General features: G+C 35.8%; 2 protein-coding genes across 2 annotated transcripts; one reads left to right on the top strand and one right to left on the bottom strand.

Moving 5' to 3' along the window:
* Nucleotides 1-360: 360 nt before the first annotated feature.
* Nucleotides 361-8,081, bottom strand: LOC131013277 (MLO-like protein 11). The gene is made up of 15 exons (XM_057941338.1): nucleotides 7,212-8,081; nucleotides 6,642-6,699; nucleotides 6,246-6,481; nucleotides 6,006-6,122; nucleotides 5,719-5,779; nucleotides 4,930-5,024; nucleotides 4,598-4,672; nucleotides 3,915-4,000; nucleotides 3,435-3,484; nucleotides 2,040-2,080; nucleotides 1,704-1,874; nucleotides 1,515-1,550; nucleotides 1,193-1,260; nucleotides 1,052-1,112; nucleotides 361-916 (listed from the first exon to the last, which is right to left on the bottom strand). Exons 1-15 carry the CDS (start codon nucleotides 7,350-7,352, stop codon nucleotides 527-529), a joined length of 1,686 nt encoding a protein of 561 aa, XP_057797321.1. The 5' UTR covers nucleotides 7,353-8,081; the 3' UTR covers nucleotides 361-526.
* A 1,382-nt stretch (nucleotides 8,082-9,463) lies between these two features.
* LOC131008272 (uncharacterized) lies at nucleotides 9,464-11,794 on the top strand. Its single transcript, XM_057935158.1, has 2 exons — nucleotides 9,464-10,274; nucleotides 11,451-11,794. The coding sequence occupies exons 1-2, from the start codon at nucleotides 9,464-9,466 to the stop codon at nucleotides 11,792-11,794; spliced, it is 1,155 nt and encodes a 384-aa protein (XP_057791141.1).
* The last annotated feature ends 11,276 nt before the right edge of the window (nucleotides 11,795-23,070 follow it).

Here is a 23,070-nt window from a genome sequence, read left to right as displayed (position 1 = left end):
AAGTATTTCATTGTATTTGAATTAAGTTGTGCTGCATATTGCTCAAGCTTCCCTTTGAATGTTTCAAATAGATGATTGACTTTACTATTTAAATGCAGATATTTATGATTCTGTTATAATATTGTTATTTGTCTTCTTCTTTTTCAATTTCAAATAATATCAGACAATCAACTGCTGCCATATCTGAGCTCAAAGAAACAGCTGAGAAATAAGTTATATTTGAAAAATTGTTTGAAATCATTAGACTTCAAGAGCTATAGTGTACACTGTGATTCTGTGCAAACATTGATTTTTGGTGCAGAAAATTGAAAGAGATGTTGTCATTAAGAATTTGCAAACAGAAAAAGAAGGCATACTGCATACATTTAAGCTATTCTCATTCAATCTATAAGATTTGAAGATTTGTGATACAACAACATTCTCTTCTTCACATCTGTTTTCATCTACCAAAGTATGTTACAACTACTGCCTGTAGAAGTATTAACAACAAACTAACTATAATTTTCGTTTGCGTTGCTGACTTCCTCTACCGCGGCATGGAGGAAGATCTCTGTGTCATTTCTTGCAGAATTCTGAAGGAAGCCGGGGAAGAAACAGAAACGGAAGCAGAGGAGCGAAGGAGAGGAGTACCAACCCGAGTTGAAGTCTCGTTAGCAGATGGTGGGGATTGATCGCTGATGGCAACCGTGGTTTGTTGCAGCTCGATTTCTGCAGCTGACTGAGAGCCGAACCGTGGACTGTCTATTAACTGATGATCATCTTCCTCGACTGACATGACTGTGCTAGTATCTGTGTGAATGGTTGAATCGTCTGTGAAGATGCCCAGTTTTCTCCTCCTCCGAGCTGCCTTTCCCCATCCATGGATCGTCTCTCGTATATTGTGTGGAATCAGGGCAGCCTTGTAGTTCGTTCCCATCTAAACAACGAAACAAACCAAACATTATTATATAAGATAGACAACCCCAGATTCGGGCGATCGTTTCCATCTAAACAACGAAACAAACCAAACATTATTATTCGGGCGATTGAGGATTTAAGCCATTCGTATCACCTGAGTAACTAATGCATAGAGTGGAAGGGTGCTGTAGCTGCACAAGAATTGCCCTGCAAACCTGGAGGACAAAAGCTGCAGCCTTAGTTTTTAAACTTCAGATCATCTTAGGACGAGAAAATTGAAGTTACTTAGACGTACCCAACAATTAGTCGTAAGTAGACTAGTAAGTGGTTCCTTATGAAGCAAGAATTGTAGCCAAACTGCCACTGCAATATAAGAACTTCCTCATTGTATGTTGTAATTAACAAAAACTTCAACCATATCACAACCTTGACATCAAATTATCCATCGACATTTGTAGGAAAACCATAGTTTGATACATGATAAATTCGGAATACTGATGCTAGACATATCTTTCTGGAAAACATTAGTTCCAGAACATTCCAAATTTGAGAACTTATATCCAATTTTTTAGATGGACTATAAAGAAAATAAACCAAAGCAAAAAAGGAGGACGTACCCAGAACCAGAAGAATGAAGCAAGCTCAAATGCATTCTGCCACAATGTTAACATAGATAAAAATCGTTAGTGTTGAACTTATTTTGTAACGGGACCATAACATAAACCACTAGAAAACTCAAAGGAAACACGCGATAGCCCCAGACACACACATATACACACAAATCAGTAGTGAAAAAAGTGGCAAACCTGGAACAGGATAAAATGAATCAGGGACAGCAACAGTTCTGGCTTCTTGAACCAAAACAGTTCATCTCGGGGTCTAAACTTAGGTCCATTAAAACTCCCAGTAATTCCCGCACTCTCTAATGCCAAGGTTGCTATGATATGTTGCAGCTTTGTGCCAACAAGTAGAACAAGCTGCAATTCAACACAATGCCGTTATTTAAATGAAGTAATCTCCTACTATTTGTACCATTTCTGTATGCAACTTATTGAGTACTAAACTAGTCCTAAGCCCTAAGACACAAAGTTTACATGTTTCCAAATATGAGAAGCATCATATGTTTAAGCTTTGTAACTTACAGTGACAGGAATAAGTGCAATCCAGAAGTAGAGATTGGATCCTGCAATAAAAGTTAACAGCCGAAGAATAAATAGGAGGACAAGAAATCAATTGAAAGGCATATAACAAAACGTTACTGCTAAATCAGTAGCAGGAGTAACTGAAAGCAAAGTGGACCGGGATATGATGGCAAACAGATGTTCGACACAGTGGCGGAGCCAGAAATTTACATTAGGGGTGCTAAACTTGTATGAGGGTTCGGGACTATCCCAGCCAAATTCCATTATAATCTATATTTTTTAGAATATTATATTTAGAAAATAAAATTTTATAAGTTTTTTATATTATACTCCCTCCGTCCGCCAAAAGTATTCCACTTTGGCCGGGCACGGAGTTTAATAAAATGTGTGATGATGTTGATGTAGTGGAGAAAGGGTCCCACCACTTTATGAGATGTGTGGTTGAGATTGAATTTGGGGTGGGTTTTTTGTAAATAAAGAGTGTTTGTAAGGATAAAATATAAAGGTGGATGGTGGGACCATGGCTTAAAAAGGAAAGTGGAATACTTTTTGCGGACGCCAAATATAGTAATTGTGGAATACTTTTGGCGGACGGAGGGAGTATAAAATAGCTCTAACAAACATAATAGCATTAAAATGAAATGAAATTATTTTATAGTTGGAGCCTTATCAAATGAATGATCAAGATTTTGACAAAACCTTTTTTATCTAATGAACACTATTATCTCTTTAAAGTTTTTAGCAAAATACCTAGATATTTTTTTTTTTCAAATTTCTATTAGTGTAGAAAGAGTTTTTGGAACTTTTAATTACATATCAGTATTTCACAACATATTTTTTGAGAGGTTAATTGGTTGTAAATCCACAAACTATTAGTGAATTTTGGTATTTTTCCAATTCTATAATTAACTATAAAGTTATAGATCAATATTTCACAGCATATTTTTTGAGACGTAAGTCCACAAACTATTAGTGAATTTTGGTATTTTTATATTTAAATTAATTACCTTTAAATAAAGAAACATGCAATTATCTACACAAATTATTAAAATTAAAATTAAAAATCTATTAATTGATACTAAATTAAGTTGATTAATTGATTTAAATATAGAAACTATTTAAACAAATTAATTACATATATATATATATATGTGTGTGTGTGTAAATAATAATTAAATTGATTTCTTTTTTTAAAAAAACTGAAAGTTTGGGAGTGGGCTTCAGCCCACCCTAGCCTCCATGTGATCCTTCCACACGTAAATGAGTTATAATGAAAAAACTAACTGGATCGACAATCATTTTCTAGTGATAATGTAGTTTCACCAGAAATGACCCGGGGTCAATCTCATAATTTCCTAGAGAGAGAGAGTTGCTAGAAGCTTTTAACTAACTAACCTTTTACATTGAACAGCATAAAAGCTACAACGAATCCCCAGAGTGGAGCGCTGTAAAATCCACAAGAAGGGGGCTGTCAGAAAGCTTCCACGACGACCATGGAGTAACAAAATATTATATTTAACGGATTTGAACTAATTAGCTTCGTACACAGCTCAGGCCAACTTTTACCGGAAGCATGAGTAGATTACACAAATAGATAGCAAGTGATTAATGCAATATAACCATTACAATGTACTATAATCCTTCATTTATTGGCATATGATAAGTCATTAAGAGCATTTAGAGTTTATCAACATCAACTTTAATTATCTTGGCTTTGCTGTCAGTGAAAATGATAGGAGCTTGAAATTCTGCCAATCTAGTACAGAACTTCCTTAAGAAGCATGAGCACGATATTCGATTAATGAACATTGTTAAAAATGTCAACCATTCAATACTAGGAGAATAGTCAGCATTTGAAATGATAATTTTCCTTACCTGACACCAACTATCCTTTGAAATTCCTCTTCCATAGAACGAATCATATAGCTGTGGAAATCATATGTTGATGTGAGGTTGTGGTTCTGCCATAAATAAGAAATAGAAAAGTAAGCACTAAGCTTAATTTGTCCAAGTACATCAAAACTTAAATTGATGCAAAACCAACAGAAAGAACATAGCAAAGGCGTATGAGGCAAATCCATGTACGTGGAAACAGAGTGATTAAATATCCATCCATATCGATCAAATGACTTGTTGGTTGTTGATCTAGTGAGGTGCAATTTTCTATGGAAAGTCGACAAGTAATTATATAAGACTTCATTTTTTGAAGAAAAAGTCACATAAAAGTGAAAGCATAAAGATCAAGTATGACTACATGTATAATAATCGCTTTCATGAATGTCAAAAGTATCCGTACAGATAGGCATTTCTAAATTCTAAGTTCGCAAGATAATTCATCCTAGTTGTATATTGGATTCAAGTAACTCTTAGGTCAGAATTGTCCGCAGCCTAAAGACTCAACATTATTTTGCAATTAATTGTCCAGACTCGTCGCCGTAGTTGGAAAAAATCTTGAAGTGATGGAAGTTTTTCGTGGAGAATAATGCTTTGAACATAAATCATACTCCATTATTTTTCCACTTTAGAGAATAATGAAATGAAGTTGAATGTTCACATACCGTGATAAATCCTTGTCGAAGGGTGAGGTAATCGGCACGAACAACTGAACGCCCAAACTGGCGGAAGAAGCACGTCTGGATATACATCAATAGTATCTAATCAGATGAAAGTTGTGTCTAGCCCTTCATAGAGAATTATCTTAAAACATCAACTAGTTTGAGCAAATATTTGTTAATGAATGGACAATAAGAAGTTAGCTAGTGAAAATAAAGAAAATTTCACATATGCAAATAGGTATCGTCAGTAAATCATTCAAGATTATGCTATAATCATAATCTATGTTGGACAACAATTTTATTGAACTTTTCATGCAAGATTGTAGTGAACCTACCACCCAAACAAGAAAGTTGTTCCTCTGCATAGGAGTTGATGTATGGACTCTCACAAAAGTTGATTGTCTTTGCATTGTCATTGCTCTGGTTTTTTCTGCACAGATGAAAATGCACGAGGAAATATTAAAGATACTGACTCAGTGACAGTCAAAGTATGCGTCCTTGTTGAATTTTCCATATTAGTTCACTAAAGTAATAGTTTTTTGGTACCATTCTGTGAAAGGAAAGTCTTTATAGTTTTTATTTTTTTAATTTTAAATTATTCTCCACTAGCTCTTAGATTAGGTAACCATTTAACATGGTATAATAGCGGGGCCATAAAAAGGGAATCTGCTCAAATCTCACTGCCTATCATAATATTTAAAAGATTCCAAGGAAAGTGGAGATTCCTATTGAAGTTATTAGGTATCATTAAATGATTTTCCTCTCTAAAAGCTTAAGCTTTTATATGAGATTGTAAATTCGACAGACTATTTGCCACCTACTTGAGCTGTGCGCCCAATCAAAATGGTGAATTTATAAGTTAATCTGACAAATCTTGAGATTTTAAGCAGAGGATAGCAGAATGAAGCGAAAGACTTCACTAGTAGAACTCTCTCCTCATATAAGTGTAGCATTTTAGTCTATAGCCTTCATTGGCATTTCATCAAGGGGTTGAGTTCCTCTAAAATTCACGTCTGTTACTCAAAAGATGCATAATTTCAAGAATCCATAATGAGAAATTTGGATGTTACAGTAAATACATTACAAGTTCAAACTCCGATACAAACAAATTATTTTGTATTTACCACTCAATGAATTATGCCTGTCCAAGTGAGCCTCATCCTCCCATGCTCTCCAACTGTGAATCTAGCAGAAATGTTGAGCAACAAAGATTAGAACTCTTAAAGAGGCAAATAAGTTCATGGATATTCATAAAAAAAAATCTATAAAAAAGATTACATAGTAATAGTAGAATCACATAACTAGAGATAAGGGTTGCAATAAATTTGAAAAGCATTGATAGAAATACCATATATGAAAAGAGTATGCTTGGTATTTCAGTAGTAAATAAACTGAATCATCAAAGTACTACCTTTACAATTGCCAGCAACATCGTCAAGCAGCTGTAAGATATATGTGTAATAGCCATAACAAAAATGAACCTATGGAGCTGCTCAAGTCCTTCATATGACACAAACGGTTCATAATTCTGTATAGAAGTCATAAACTTTGTAAGTTTTTATAGAGATGATGGCAAGAATAACCACATGACAACTATGGGAAAGAAACATAAGTGCATATTTTGACTAAAGATTTTATTCCGAAAACTTACCTCTGAGCAAGTATTCTGATTTAGACCCATCAACACTCGCCTGTGTACGCGATGATCAAAGAAGGCCGTCAAAAGTCCACGCTCCTGTAAATGATTATCTTCAGTTTCCTCATCGACGTCTTTCCTAGTGCATGGGGCAAATGCACTGTCATAGAACTTCGAAGGTATGCAAATGTTCGATATAATGCTTGAAGTTGCTGTAAGGAGAAGGGATATGAACCCAAGAAGCATCAACTCTGTAGAAGCGCAGTATTGACATGTGAGGCAATGAGTGGACAAAAAACCAACGTTGCAACAATACAGATGCAATCGAAGGCAAGTTTTGCATAAACAAAATGGTTCTTATTCGACATAACAAGACTTTCAAAAGAGGATTGCGTGATACATCGTATTTACCTTCCTTCATTTTCTCAACAGCAGCAAGCAAAGGTTTCCGATCAGTTTTCTTTAACCACTGAAATTGAAATAATAAGAATGCATGAGCTCATGGGAATACGACATTCAATTGCTGACAGATCGAGAGCCATACATTCCTAGTTTTTCTATGCTTTGAATAGGCATAACCAGTACTCCAACAAGAACCAGCATGTGCACACAAAGAACATCGTAATAACAACAAAACCATTCGTAAAAAGTTATACATAAGAATAAGTCCTTGCAACACCATCGTTATCACGACTTACTCAAATCAAGAAAACATAGAGGTAAGTATTTCCACTACCAACTTCACCCTCCACAATTTATAGACTATGCAAGACACATTAAATATACTTCATTGTTTCCATTAACAAAGCCAAACAGCATTATGATCCAAATCATCCATTACTGAAATCGAAACGAGTATCCTAAAATCAAAAAGGGAAATGCTTGTATCTGCATTCGTCCAAACAAGAAACACACATATATATAGCTGTTGTGAACACAAAAACAGGTAACAACTTCAACATTAAAGAGAATGCAACTCACAATTCCCAAGCGGTGAATCGATCGCTCCACGAGCAGTGAAACGGCAACAAATACGGTCAAAACAGTAGCCACAGACCATGTCGGAGTCAGAGCCAAAGACCTCAGATCCTTCTCGTTTTCTGAGGCTTCGGATTCAGACATTACGGTAAACTGAAACCTCTAAATCCACAGCTCCCCCCAAACTTAGCCCTCTATTACACCTCAATAAAACATATTCTATCAAAAACACAGAAAAAAGAAAAAGAAAATATCAAAACTTTGCCTCAGAACTATGTTCAAACACGCACTACACTGCAGAAAAAACGCCTAGTGTGAATGCAGCCATTGGTTTGGGTCTAGATTCCATGAATAAAAGAGGGGTCGAAATCAAGAAAATGCAAGGTTGTTGCTCTAATTCTTTAATCTCTGCCGCGAAAGACGGTGAATTGGGAAATAGAAAATAAACATTTGACTGAGATAGCACTCCTTTTCAACACGGGAAACAAAACAAGATTTTATTTTTTTGTGACCAAGAAGAGATTTTGAAGATGAAATGGGCTCTCCCGCAGAAATTGATCCGGGGAGATGAGACAAGAAAGAAGTTCTTTTCAATTTATCTTTTTCCTCTGTGAAAACAATTTTTATTTTCTGACAGAAAAAGGTGTTGGAATAGTTAAATCAGAGTGAATCAAGGGTGATAGGTGAGTGTTGTGGGCTGGCTGGTGGCTGGCGCTGGAGTTGTAAAAGTTTATTTAAGGTTCAACAATTGTTGCTTTCGGCCATTAAGAAAGAAGTGAGCTCCTTCCTCTCTCTCTCTCTCTCTCTCATATAGAATCCAGTTGATCAATGTGTGTCTCTCGGGATATTCATGCAATATGCAATGTCGGGAGTGTATGGGACCGCGTAATTGATGGACCATAATTAGTGTAATACAAATAATAATCGGCCTTCACTAATCACCAGCTCTAATTTTTGCCAATCTTTTCTCCCCAAAAATATTTAATAATGAGAATGTATTTTTTTAATAATGGAGGTGGCCGTGGCGCCCAGATTGCATCGTTATGAGTGTATATTAAAATGAAAATCCCTTTAGCTTCACTTGGGTAGCTGACTTGGGTAGGCTTCTCATTTCTAAAACAATAAAAAAACAAACATATTTCGTCGCTTTATTTGAATATGATCTTATAGTATTTCTTTTGAAACTAAATACGATCTTATATTATTGATCTAATATCCAATTTTTTATACACAAATTTTAATGACAGACCGTGTGCATGGATCTGATAGGTTCTACTCGCCCCGATCTGACCTAACCCGACCCGACATTAAAAATATACTTCATCCGATCCACAAGAGTGTGCATCACTTTTGATGGCATGTACATGTTTAATAAAATGTTAGATGAGTATATTAAAAATGGAGAAATAAAGAGTTAGCGATGAGGTAGTGTCCAAAAATGATAAATGCACATTCTTGTGGACGTCGCAAAAAAAATGCACACTCTTCATGTCCTCGCACCGGAGCTTTGTCAAAATTTTGACAATATTTGGGTTGGAAATTCTCCCTTCACGATAGCCAAATTCACAATCACCTCAACTCAGATTTAATCGAACATATTTGGGCTCAATTTGGTCCGATCGAGCCATAATTAAATTTTTCTAATTTCATTTTAATTATACAATTTAATTTAATTAATATAATGTTGAAATTTTAATAAAATATTAGATTATAAAATTGAAAAAGTAAATTGGAATGAAACAGAAATGAAATAATTAAAGCCTCTTTTTAGAGCTCCTTGTTGTGGAGTGGAGGCTCTTGAGTGCGGACCACCCCTTAGAGCTCTCAAAGGGGCCTTGCCATTGCTCCATCCCAAAGGCTCTAAGACCACCATTATCGGTTATAAAATGGGAGACCAGATCCCTGTCACATCAGTAAAGCGAAATTAAAAAAAAAAGTGATAATGCCGTTGAGACCATGGTTGACCTTGCCAAAAAAGAGACCATGTTTGGTCTCTCTCTCTCCTCAAGTATAAACTAATGATATTGTAACACTTGTCATTATTTAATTTGTTGAGCCGATTTTATTAGGATAATTAATAAAAACAGTATATCTTTTATATAAAATATTAAAAAAATAAAAAAAATATACCAAAATTTATATTTTTTTCATTCTCTATAGATAGAGACCACTCTTGCTATATTTCAATACAACTTCAAATTCTCCCATTTATCCTTTTTACTTATAACTTCTATTATTTGTTTCTCTATTTTTCAATGGATCGAGGCAATTTCAATAGAGACCACTCTTGCTATTATTTGTTTCTCTATTCCTTCTTCAACTCTCAAAATTTCAACCCCTCCCAAGACTATTATCCAAATCTTGCTGATATTCCAAGCTCCAATGAATTTTCAGAGTTTGATTATGCTATGAATTCAGAATTCTCGATTAATCCAACTGATTCTCCTATTTCTGAATATCACCAAACCTCTGAAATTTTTTCTGGAAACCCTTCCAACAATGCGCATAGTTGGACTGATATAGAAGATATATCACTAATGTCTGCTTGGTGCTTTATCAGTAACAATCCAATTGTTGGCAGAAACCGAAATAGTAAGTCATTTTGGAAAAGTGTTGCAGGTATGTATGAGCAAAGTCGAGCAGATAATCCAGAAATTAGAGGTCCAAGGACCTTGGAATCGTTGAGGCAACGTTTCAAACGCCTCAACAAAAATGTAACTTTGTGGGTTGCTGCATACAAAAAAGCATATGAGCGACGAACGAGTGGTCAGTCTAAAGAGGATATCGAGAAAGCAGCTCAAACAATTTATGGTAAAACTAAGTTTACTCATGAGGTGTTTGAAAAAGTTATGAGCAACTGTCCGAACTGGGAACTGAAATTGGAAAGTACTGGTTACGTACGACGTTCTCACCCAGACGACGAAGACAGTGTTGACGAAAGTCGCAGCAGCTTAAAAAAATCAAGGACAGATGAAGATGTGAATCCTCCAACCGACTCCACTCCAGAAACTCCAGGTAGTGATGCTTCGAAATTTCAGCGTCCTATTGGTAGGGATAAAGCTAAAGGTAAGGCAAAAAGAAAAGAAAAACAAACAAAATCACAATCTTCGATAGTTTCAGATGCTTTCAATGCTGAACTACGTGAAATGAGGATCACACGTGAAAAAGAAATAAAAACATCTACGTTGAATACGTTGATGAAAAAAACCCCAGTTATCTCCAGAAGAGGAAACTCTCAAACGTCGGCTAATGGCAGAACTTTATGGAATGTAATCGAACTTATGATGCTTGTTTTTAATTATTGTGTTATTTAAATTATTGTTGTATGGTTGATTTATGTAATTTCAGTGTAATTTCATTTTCTGTAATTTCAGTTTGTGCAATTTCAATGTAATTTCAGTTTGTGCAATTTCAATGTAATTTCATTTTGTGTAATTTCAATGACATTTCCAAAAGCCTTTACTTTCGGTGGCACCACCCATGTGATTTCTGAATTTTTGTCACGATAGTTCCAAAAGCATTAACTTTCGATGTCACCACCCATGTGATTTCTGAATTTTTGTCATGATAGTTCAAAAAGCATTAACTTTCGGTGGCACCACCCATGTGATTTCTAAATTATTGTCACGATAGTTTCAAAAGCATTAATTTTCGGTGGCACCACCCATATGATTTCTGAATTATTGTCACGATAGTTCCAAAAAGATAGCATGTGACACTTATCATGCTCTTGCTTATATATTTATCCATGTATTCTTTCAAATCTCAAAACAATTATCTCTTCTATACTCTAGATAGAAAAAACTCCTCTTCAAAAAATGGCCTCCAGTTCTAATATTGGTGCTTCAAATTCTAGCGATGATGAAGCATGGGAATAAAGCGTTGCCGAACATAATCGCCAACTTGATCGCATCATTGAGAATGTGGTCATCCATGCCGCAAGTCTATCTGTACAACCTACCAATCATGCCTTCAGAGCAAGGAGGCGGTATATTGAAAGAAGACGTGAGATAGGTCATGAAGGTGTGGTCGAGCAGTACTTTTCAGAAAATCCAATCTATCCCCCAAAATATTTTCGAACAAGGTTTCGCATGCGAAAGCCTTTGTTCGAACGTATAATGAACTAGCTCGTCGCCACCGATATATATTTTCAACAACACCCTGATGCAGCTGGCTGTCTTGGTATGTCTCCAATTCAAAAATGTACTGCATCCATAAGGGTGTTGGCATATGGCACTTCAGCCGATTTGCATGACGAATACTTACGAATGAACGCCCAAGTCATTCGTAAATCAGTTATCAAATTTGTTGAAGGTGTCATTTCCAATTTCGGAGCTGAGTACCTCCGAAAGCCCACTGAAGAAGATATGGCAGCTCTTCTTCATATCGGAGAACGGCGAGGGTTCCCAAGCATGATAGGTAGTATTGATTGTATGCATTGGGAATGGAAAAATGGCCCTACGTACTGCATGGGCATGGCAATATGCAGGACGAAGCGGTACGCCAACAATTATTCTGGAAGCAGTTGCATCACAAGACCTATGGATCTGGCATGCATTTTTTGGAACCCCAGGTTCAAGAAATGATATCAATGTACTTGATCGATCGCTTATTTTTTATGATATCTTGGAAGGTCGAGCACCTAAGGTCAATTATATCGTTAATGGCTGATTTATGCTTAATTGTTCTAATTTTAGGGGTTTGAATGTGCTCATTGTAAGTTAAATCTTCTGGAAATTGGTGTGTTTTATGGTGTATTTGATGCTTTTCAGGAGATTTAGGTTTTAATGGTGGAAGAGTAAAATTTTGGGGATTTTTGGCTAAAAATGGCGTTTTTACGCCAGACCAGACCAGAGTAGAGAAATCGTCTCAGACAGAGCAGCGAAATCGCTAAGTCAGAGAAGTAGAAGTGCCAGAGAAGTCGCGCCAGAGAAGTCGCTAGTCAGAGGAATCAAAAGTCAAAGAAGCCAGAGAAATCGTCGTTCCTCTGGCGATAGCAGAGAATTCACCGTTCCTCTGGCGAATGCCAGAGAGATCATCATTCCGCTGGCGAAGTCAGAGAAATCATCTTTCCGCTGGCAAATGCCAGAGCGGAAGCGATTCCGCTGGAGACCCATTCCTCTGGCGGATGCCAGAGCGGAAGCCATTTCGCTGGCGAGAGCCCCGAATTCGGCCGGAGTAGGAGTGTTCCCAGAGCGCGCATTGCAGCTGGAAGTTGCCTTATTTTAGACGATTCTATTGCCTTTAGAATTCTACTTTGCATGGCAACTTCCATGGTGATCCATAGGGAATTGAAGTCTATAAATAGGGCCATACTTTTCATTGTAAATCCAATCCAATCAATCTTTTGCCCTAGTTTTAGACGCCACCTTGCGATTTGTTGGCATCCGAAGCTTAGGAATTTACCTGCTTTCATAGTTTTTTCATAGTTTCGAGTTTTTATTGCTTTAAGTTAGATTTCAATTCAGTTTTTAGTTTAGTTTCTTGGATTGTGATTGAGTGACACAATTGCACGTTCAAGACGTTTACGGTATTTCGTAATTCAATTCAATTTATTTTTGTTTAATCATGTTTATGCTTTTCGTTTATGTTTATGCTTTCTTTTCAATTATGCAATTTAAATTATGCACTTTAGTTTCACGCCTAGATTAGAAGTCTTTAAATTTACAAGTATTTAATTCCTTAAGTTAGGTTTAATTCGAGTTGTTTAAATTATTGCCTAGGTTAAGTTTAAGTTTAATTTACGTTTAAGTTTAAGTTACGTTTTTAAATCAAAACCTTTACTGCTTTCTTTTATTGCTTTTTCTTACGATATTACTAAAAGCCCTTAAAGACTTTCCTTGAGAGATGACATTGGGTCAACTTACCATCGCTAGGATGTCCTTGTTCTATTGCAAGTCAACTTAGAGGTGTTTCTAGTTGAGTCAAATTTTGGCGCCGTTGCCGGCGAAGGTTTCAGGCGTTTTAGTTGTGTCACTTTTCTTTCTGCTTTTACCTGCTTTATTTTCCTTTTTCTTGTTTTTGGTTACTGTCTCCCTCCGGTGCGTTTAATCCGTGTGTTGAGTGCTGTGTATACAGAGCAGCCCGGAGATAAGAAAGAAGAAGAGCCAGCCATATGCCATCATGCTTCGAGCTTAAGATAGGAATTCTATGGCAGAATATTATGATATTTGTGAGTACATGACCCTTGTGGAGGAAGCAATTCCCAAGTATGGAGTTACGCAGATCCAATACCATGAAGTCATACGAACGTTGGCGAAATTGCCCAAACTTGTTAAGGTTGGGCATAACTCCCAAATACATTTGCGTGATCCTGATCCTGAGAGTACCATTCAAGCCTTCATACACGCGGTCATCTCAGTCATTCAATCGGCACAACAGGATGTTGAGTTTGTGGACGCAACAGTAAAATGCTTTGAGACTCGCGTCTTACAAGTTGTTAGTTGGTTGAGAGAAATGGTACGCCAGTGCAAGGGAGAAAATCCAGCACTGCAGACTCCAGCCCTGCAAGGTCCAGCTCTGCCTAGACCAGCGCTGCCCACTCCAGCCCTGCAAGGTCCACTTCTGCCCAACCCAGCCCTGCCAAGTGCAACGCTGCCCAATCCAGATCTGCAGAATTCAGCAATGCCAAATCCAGCTATGCAGATTCCACCTCTGACCAGTCCAGTGCTGCCGAGCCCAGCTCTGACTAGTCCAGTGCTGCCGAACCCGGCTCTGACGAACCCCTGCTAGGAAGATAAGGCAGTGCAGCAGATAGAAGGAGAGATGGAGAAAGAGGAGGTTCCTGTGTTTTTGTCGGATGGCGATGAACTAATCGATTTGTTGGATGAGGATGTGATAGAGTTAGAATGTGTGGCAAATTTGGAGGAGGATTCCACCGAAGTGTTGGAAGAGCCTGAATTAGCCTTTGCCAAGACACTAAGCGATGCCAAGCAAAACAAAATCTCTACACCCTCTATTTCTAAGGTTGTTCAATTCTATTATATCATTGCCTCTGACAAGTTCTTTTCCAATAATTTTACACAGGGATTTATCTATGATGCAAAAGAGGTGAACTCCACATGTCTAAAAGGGACAAGCATGATTCCATCAATTCTATCTTTTGGATCCGTAGATGTGGTGGATGATGAAGATGAAATGGTCCGAATAATGGAGTGGTTCAAGCTTGAGTCTGATTTCGGATAACACTTGCTAAGTCGGGCTGGCGACTTTAAAACTAGCGCTTGGTGGGAGGCAACCCACCGTTGGTTTGTTTATGTTTTTCTTGTTTTGTTTTTCTTTTTCTTTAGTTGTTTGTTTCGTGTTTTTCCTAAGTTTCGGTTGCTTTGCGGATACTATGATGCTTGGTGAGCATATCTTATTTTCAGTGCTGAAATTCTCATACTACCACCAGCGCTGCTGCCACCACCGCTGCACTTCTCCGCGCTGCACTTCTCCACTCTGCCACAGTCAGCGAATTCCCCTCTTCACCACCTCGCACGATGCTTCAGTTTTTCAATGCCGATAATCAGGGACGTTTTCTTAACTCTTCTTATTTCTTTTTGTGCCCTGAGGACATGGCATGCTTTAAGTGTGGGGGGGGGGGTGTTTTATTGCGCTTATATTTTCAATTGGGCGAGATTAGTCTTTCTATGCTTAGTTTTTGGTCTCGAATCTTGCTAGTTTGTATGAATTTGTGGAAGAGTAGATGGTTTTCGATGCGCGTTTCGGGTTTGTGTTCGTTTGGTGGTTATTCTTGTTTTACTCTTGATATATGTTTCTTGATTGTGCAAAGAATTTGAGTTTTGTTGCAACATGATTGTAAGTTAGTAAAACGTGATTTGTCCGGTAGATGCTAGAAGGAGTGTTGTCATTGTGATTGCCTACGATCGTATCTTATCTGTGAAAATGTTGGACGAATTGCCAACTTCAAAATTGCCAGCTCTGAAACATCTGGCCTGTTCTAAAATGTGATAGCTCTGAGTCTCTGCTCCTCTAGTCTAACTATGAGCATGGGAAACCACGTGAAAAGACTTTGGATTATATCCAAATGGTTTTTATTTCACGAATTATGGCTCAACTGTCGAAAATATTAAGCACACAAAGTGTGAAAAATGGTGATATTGATTATAAAGGCGATCACATTAGGGAATTCACTTCTAGCGGAGAATTGGGTCTGATCGAATTGCTTACATTACTCTTTTGTTGCTTCTTAAACTTTGAGTTACTTGCATGATCGAGAGATGTGTATTGATTGTAAAATTTTGAATTGACTTTGAGAATGTTTGGATGGAAATTAGCATTGTTGAAATCAATCTCTTCCTAGGATTCATATGGATTTTGCTTGAGGACAAGCAAAAGGATAAGTGTGGGGGGGTTGATTTATGCTTAATTGTTCTAATTTTAGGGGTTTGAATGTGCTCATTGTAAGTTAAATCTTCTGAAAATTGGTGCGTTTTATGGTGTATTTGATGCTTTTCAGGAGATTTAGGTTTTAATGGTGGAAGAGTATAATTTTGGGGATTTTTGGCTAAAAATGGCGTTTTTACGCCAGACCAGACCAGAGCAGAGAAATCGTCTCAGACAGAGCAGCGAAATCGCTAAGTCAGAGAAGTAGAAGTGCCAGAGAAGTCGCGCCAAAGAAGTCGCGCCAGAGAAGTCGCTAGTTAGAGGAATCAAAAGTCAGAGAAGCCAGAGAAATCGCCGTTCCTCTGGCGATAGCAAAGAATTCACCGTTCCTCTGGCGAATGCCAGAGAGATCATCATTCCGCTGGCGACGATTCCGCTGGCGAAGTCAGAGAAATCATCTTTCCGCTGGCAAATGCCAGAGCGGAAGCGATTCCGCTGGAGACCCATTCCTCTGGCGAATGCCAGAGCGGAAGCCATTTCGCTGGCGAGAGCCCCGAATTCGGCCGGAGTAGGAGTGTTCCCAGAGCGCGCATTGCAGCTGGAAGTTGCCTTATTTTAGACGATTCTATTGCCTTTAGAATTCTACTTTGCATGGCAACTTCCATGGTGATCCATAGGGAATTGAAGTCTATAAATAGGGCCATACTTTTCATTGTAAATCCAATCCAATCAATCTTTTGCCCTAGTTTTAGACGCCACCTTGCGATTTGTTGGCATCCGAAGCTTAGGAATTTACTTGCTTTCATAGTTTTTTCATAGTTTCGAGTTTTTATTGCTTTAAGTTAGATTTCAATTCAGTTTTTAGTTTAGTTTCTTGGATTGTGATTGAGTGACACAATTGCACGTTCAAGACGTTTACGGTATTTCGTAATTCAATTCAATTTATTTTTGTTTAATCATGTTTATGCTTTTCGTTTATGTTTATGCTTTCTTTTCAATTATGCAATTTAAATTATGCACTTTAGTTTCACGCCTAGATTAGAAGTCTTTAAATTTACAAGTATTTAATTCCTTAAGTTAGGTTTAATTCGAGTTGTTTAAATTATTGCCTAGGTTAAGTTTAAGTTTAATTTACGTTTAAGTTTAAGTTACGTTTTTAAATCAAAACCTTTACTGCTTTCTTTTATTGTTTTTTCTTACGATATTACTAAAAGCCCTTAAAGACTTTCCTTGAGAGATGACATTGGGTCAACTTACCATCGCTAGGATGTCCTTGTTCTATTGCAAGTCAACTTAGAGGTGTTTCTAGTTGAGTCAATGGCCGCGAAAGAAATATAGGATATTATCTCACTGATGGTATATATCCTCAATGGGCGGCATTTACCAAATCTATTCCTGCTCCACAACTTCGAAAGCACCAGTTGTTTGCCCAACATCAAGAGGCTGCCCGAAAAGATGTTGAACGAGCATTTTGGAGTTTTACAAGCGCGTTTTGCTTTTATCAAGCGGCCATGTTTTATTTGGGGTCGTAATATTATGGGAAAAATAATGATTACTTGCATCATCATGCATAATATGATAGTGGAAGATGAAAGAAGCACTTACCTTAACTATCACGATCCTACAGAACTCATCGAAGATCAACTAAGACAGAATACTCGTCCAAGTGAAGATGGAGAGGAAACTAATGATTTCGTATATTCTACAAATAGGATTGCAAGCCTAGCGAGCTATATGACAACTAGATCCCAACTTCGCAATAGAGAAGCTCACAACTCTCTATTACATGACTTGATCGAGCACATATGGCAAAAGTTTGGCAATGATAATTAAATGCTAGTATGTATTATTATTTTTTCTATTTCGAGTTTGGGTTATTGTAATTTCTATTTTTAGTTTGTCGTATTTTAAATTTTTATTAATAGTATTTTTTTTTCATTTTTTTTTAATTGTAATATTTTAATTTATATTTAATATTACTAAAATTATTACGATTAAAAATAATAACAAAATAATTATATGGTTGGATGGTTGGGTGGTCATTGATAAACCAATAAAAGTAGAGTGGTTGGGTTGAGATGAATATTGATGATGTGGAAGAGAGAGAAATTAATTAAATATTGTAATATGGTTCAAGAAATAACTTTAATGTTCTCATTCACTTTATTCTATTTTAACTATTCAATTTGCAAATCCAACATTTTCATTAAAATTAAAATTATTACATTACATTAATTAAAATCAAATACAATAATTACAACCAAATTACTTGAATTCAAATAAGTTACAATTGGAGAAGAAATAAGTGTTTGACATAGGAAATAGAGTATGAATAGGTGTATTTAATATAGGTAGGAATGAAAAAAAAATGTGAAATAACCGTTTGTTTGATGATGATGATGATGATGATGATGATGATAATAATAATAATAATAATCATAATAATAATAATAATAATAATAATAATAAATTTCGAATTTCTACACAATTTTACACGATTTTGTTTACTAAATATGGATGCGTGTAAACACGCGCCCCATATTAACACCATCGTGCTCAGCTCTAGTTTAATGGTCAGCATCAAGTCAAGTCAAGGAGAGGAGGGCGGGGGCGGCAGGCAAGCTCTAGCGGCAGGGATCGAGCCCTGCGCTAGAGACTGCGCTTCAGATGCTCTAAGTGATGCATGTAAAATGGAATTATAAAGATATAGTATAAGGTCATATCCTGAAAAGGAAAATGTTATACTTTTATGGTGTTTTTTTAAATTATTATTACCCAAAAAAAGGAAAAACACACTCACACTCTAACCCTCTAGGTGACTCGAATCCCCGACCTATTAGTCAAAGGAGAAGTGTCATACCAATAGACTGCACTTCATCGTCCATACTTTTATAGTGTGTTTGCTTGAGGTATAAAGAAGGGAAAGCTTCATTTGCAACCTTATACCTCGTTTGCTTTGACGTGATAAAAAATTTGAGCAGATGGTATAAATTTTTTAACAACATTTTTTCCTTTGGGAAATTGATAATTTTATACTTAAGGGAGGATGATATAATTTTATATCACCTTATGACGAATGGATAATATATTACTCATTCAAACCAAACAATCATTTTATTTAGTGGGATAAAAAGTAAACACACTATCCTTAATGAACGCCAAATAAGACAAAAGTGACATAATTTTCATGAATAAAGGGAGTAATTTTTATATTCTTTTTGTAATTTAGACATACCTAATCTTTTGCTCGAGAGTGAAGTAAAGATTTTGTCAAAATTAAAGATGATGGAAGGCTTTATAATGTTATTTTGTGTTGTCAATTTCATTATCAAACAATCGAAATTATAATTAGTTCGAAAGCAGAGCCATAGCTCTGACATGCCCCTCGCGACTCAATTACTTAACTATTGGACCTCCAATAAATAAAATCGATAATATAATACTCTTTCTGTCTCACAAAATATAAATATTTTGTTACTTTTTGATCTTCTCACAAAAATATGAACATTTTTATTTTGGTACACTACCCCATCATAATTTTTTAACTTTTCATCTCAACTTTTCATAAAATGGGATCCATTTTTCACTCATAATATACTTTTATCTAATACAATATTTCTTAAAATTCGTGTCATTTACAATTGTTCATATTTTTGTGAGACGGGTGAAGTAGGACATTTCAAACAAAATACTTTATGTCAATTTTGAATTTCAGCCTTAAATAAAGGTTTAAATCTCAACTTTGATATCGTATATAAATCTAAACTATAAAGAATATTAAGGTGACAAAAATGGTAAGAATATTAAGGTGGGTTTCTTATTGGCAAGTTTAAAAAATTACGGCTAAATTGCATAATCTCAAACATCGAGTATTAAATTACAAATTACTCTATTACAAATAAAAGTATGTAGAATTTTTTTATCAATATATGTATATGCAAATGTTTTTTTTTTTTTTTTTTTGTGAGACAAATATGTGTATGCGGATTTGATAGTGCCATTGCGCTGCCAAAAAATCGCTTATTACGAGAAAAAGGCAGATTCAGGTGCCTGGTCTATTTACACCAAATCAGATCTGCACTTAAACTTCTTTTTAATCAATTAAACCCCTAAAGAGAAGGTCCTTTCTTAACTCTAAGGTTAACTTTAACCCTTTTAATTTATCTTTTTTTTTCTTCTTTTGCTTTGATTAAAGTTTTATTTGCAACTTTAGTAATATAAAATTATACGAGGTTTTAATGTTGTTATTATTTATCCACAATTTATAATTTCGCTCAAATTAAATCTGGCATAACTTTGAGGTGGCACAATTTCAATTAAAATTACATTATTTTGTTTGTTATATATATTTAATTGTTAATTCCAATTCAATCCCTTTTTCATCCCCTCCTCTCCCCACATCTTGATTACAACACCGAGGTCGTCTAAAGAAGTGAACTCCTCGTAACAGATCACCGAAGTCGGCGACGTAAAATGTTGACTTTAGCTCAACTTCACTTAGCGCAGCACAAGTCCTTAATCGGACCAATTTTTCTTGGGTTGGATCCGGTAAGTGGAATCCTTTTCGGGGGCTCCACTTGCGCTTATTGTCGCTGACGGGCCTCTAGTTGCAGCATCAACGAGTTCTTGAGGTTGATCTCCTCATCAGCGTTGGTGAGAATAATTTACACAAATTTTCAACTAGAACAATCATCACCATAATATTAAGGAGGCGTTGGTTTGCGTGATAAGGTATCATTGATAAAATAATTCAATTTAATCAAATTTTTATTTACATGATTGATAAATAACTAAACATGCACTTTAATCATGCAATTGAGTGATTATATTAATCACCTAAAATTAAGTAGATTATTTAATTACTCTTCAATTCTATTAATCTTATTTATTTCATCCACGTACTAAATCAAACGTTCCGTAAAAAATCAAATTCTCTCATCTTATTATTTTGCAACAAGAAGCACACAATTATTATATTTGTAGAAATTAAAGTTGTTAGTTTAATCAATCTGAGGAGAACCGAAAATGAGAGTACTTCCAAAAAGAAAGAGAAGGAGAAGAGAGATAGAAACGAGGTGGATTTGTAAAAACAAAAAACCAATTTTTTTATGCATTTTCATAAGGGAAAATGAGGTGGATTTTAAATTTCAATCTTTTATGCATTTTAAAAATAAATTCCAATTTATTTAGAGTTGTGTCACTTGAAGTTACATCATGCAAAATTAAATATGTTACTGATCGTTTCACTCACATTCAGGGCGAATGGAATCGGCATGCTGATTTTATAGCGAGGAGAGGACATCAAGTTTCGGCTTTGACTACTTTCGATTGTTTCTCTACGCCTCGTTATATTTTATCGCTAGTTAGCATGGACCAGCTTGGCTATTCTAACTTTTGGTTCAAATTTCATGATGATAGTTAGTTTGATTTGGTTAGCTTCTATTTTGTTAGTGTCTCAGTTATCTTCTGATTGTAGTCGGCTACGGTCATGTATTTCATTTGTCAGTTTGATTTATATTTTTTCATTTTGATTCTGATAAGTGTTGTCACTTTTGGGCAGCGTCATGCATGAGATATTAGTTGATGTTATTTACTGATTGAGGGTCTGCCTAATCGCCTCACCCTTTGGGTGTTTTTTTTAAATAATTTTTTTTTAATATGCTACTGGATTCCAAGTCTAATTTTATTTGAGCGGAAATTCAAATTATAAAAAATCACAATAATATTTAAGTTCATATATTTATTCACATATTTCAAAATTTATCTACAAAACCAAAATACTTTAGCGTCAATAAACCCTATATAAATATGTTTGTATCTGAATTATCTTTGAATGTATATATGCTAAAAGTTCGATAGTCCAGACAAATCCAGTCTACCTGTACTAGGGGTGTCAAAATGGGCCGAGAATGGCCCGGCCCGATAGGCCCGCCCGTAGTTTTGGCCGGGCTGGGCTAGGATTTTCAAGGCCCAAAAAAATCCGGGCCTCCCTGGCCCGGCCCATGCGGCCCGCCGGGTCACGCGGCCCGCGGGCCAAAAAGCCCGCCGGGCTTTCAGGCCCAAATCGGCCCGTCAGTATATTATGTGAAAATTTCAAAAATTTATATCTCCTCCCAAATCCCAATGGACCCAACCCAATCTAAGTCCATTTCTTCAATTGACGACAATGACGAGTCAAAGTCTAACTTAAGATTTAAATTACCAATCAACAATCAATATTAAATTATTTTTACTTGAAAGATTTATTTATTTTTAATTATTTTTTGTGGTTGTTATTTGATTCCAATTGATTTGATTACTGTATTAATTCATTTGTGAATAAATTTCAGTTTTTGTTGTTTTTGCAATTAGTTTTTGTTTTTTACTTGTATTCATATTGTTTACATTAAGTTTTAGTCATATTTGTTTACATTTAATTTTAGTCAATTACGTAATTTAGATGTAGATTGTTTAAGGCCCTTTTTATTTCATCGAATTTGTCTTCAATTTTTTTCTTTAAATTTGATTTAATTTATTAATTTTTGGAACTATATATATATATATATATATATATATATTAATTTATTAATTTTGGCCCGTTTTGGCCCGGCCCGCCCGGCGGCCCGTATAGGGCCGGGCTGGGCTTCATTGTTTGAGGCCCGCTGAAATTTTGGGCCGGCCCGACCCGGCCCAAAAAATTGCCTAGGCCCGCTGGGTTGGGCCGGGCCGGCCCGGCCCGCAATGTTTGACAGCTCTAACCTGTACCTGTGTGAAATTGATAATTTTAGCACCAAAAAAAATTAATATATCTACGTGACTTTAGAGCATTGGCAACGGGGGTACTCGATGCCTTACTCGAACTCGAGTATTGCACTCGAGTAGGTCGAGTAGGCGTTGCAAGTGAGTGCTACTCGAGTATGCTCGATAATTTTTTTTTTTTTAATTCTCAATATTGCAGCACTACCTACTCAATAACACAACCACTATCAAGTAAGCTATCAAGTAGGCTATCAAGGAACCCCATTGCGGATGCTCTTAATCATATGATTGCTGACATATATAGAATAATATAATAATATTTAAACTAATATGTAGTAATAAGCATATTATATTACACTATATTAAAATATTGATGCTAATTATTAACGGCGAATCCATCATTAATTATTTCATTTTTGATTACTTTTCTTTTTGAATAAATTACGAATAAAGAAATTTAAAGATCACACGACGATAAATTCAAATAAATTACGAATAAAGAAATTTAAAAATCACATGACGATAAATTCAAATTTAATATCTCAGTTCTTGGATATTAATCATCTGCCGGTAAACTAACACACTAACACATTTTTCAATACCTTTAGGGTGCTTTCACTTTGATGGGTGAGAAAATGAGAGATAACAAAAATTTATGCCTTTAAATGTTTCCTTTTTTTTTTTCCACATTTAACACAAAAGAGAAGTTAATAATTTTTTCTTCATAAGGGATAATATTATCCCTTCATTTTGGTAGGATAATATTATTCCTTCTTGAAGTGAAAATAAAAAAGAA

This window comes from Salvia miltiorrhiza, chromosome 2, assembly GCF_028751815.1.
Source record: "Salvia miltiorrhiza cultivar Shanhuang (shh) chromosome 2, IMPLAD_Smil_shh, whole genome shotgun sequence".
Classification (NCBI taxonomy): domain Eukaryota; kingdom Viridiplantae; phylum Streptophyta; class Magnoliopsida; order Lamiales; family Lamiaceae; genus Salvia; species Salvia miltiorrhiza.
The sequence above is the reverse complement of the archived record's forward strand: the minus strand, read 5'-3'. Positions and strand labels throughout refer to the sequence as shown.

Excerpts from the sequence above, each read along its gene's own strand:
- LOC131013277 (XM_057941338.1), bottom strand. The coding sequence starts at position 7,352 with ATGTCTGAATCCGAAGCCTCAGAAAACGAGAAGGATCTGAGGTCTTTG. Across the intron at positions 4,673-4,929 it reads ACAACTTTCTTGTTTGGGTG|ACGTGCTTCTTCCGCCAGTT; the intron begins GTAGGTTCACTA and ends ATGTATATCCAG. Across the intron at positions 1,551-1,703 it reads TTCATTTTATCCTGTTCCAG|AATGCATTTGAGCTTGCTTC; the intron begins GTTTGCCACTTT and ends ACATTGTGGCAG.
- LOC131008272 (XM_057935158.1), top strand. The coding sequence starts at position 9,464 with ATGGATCGAGGCAATTTCAATAGAGACCACTCTTGCTATTATTTGTTT. Across the intron at positions 10,275-11,450 it reads TGGTAGGGATAAAGCTAAAG|CCGATTTGCATGACGAATAC; the intron begins GTAAGGCAAAAA and ends ATGGCACTTCAG.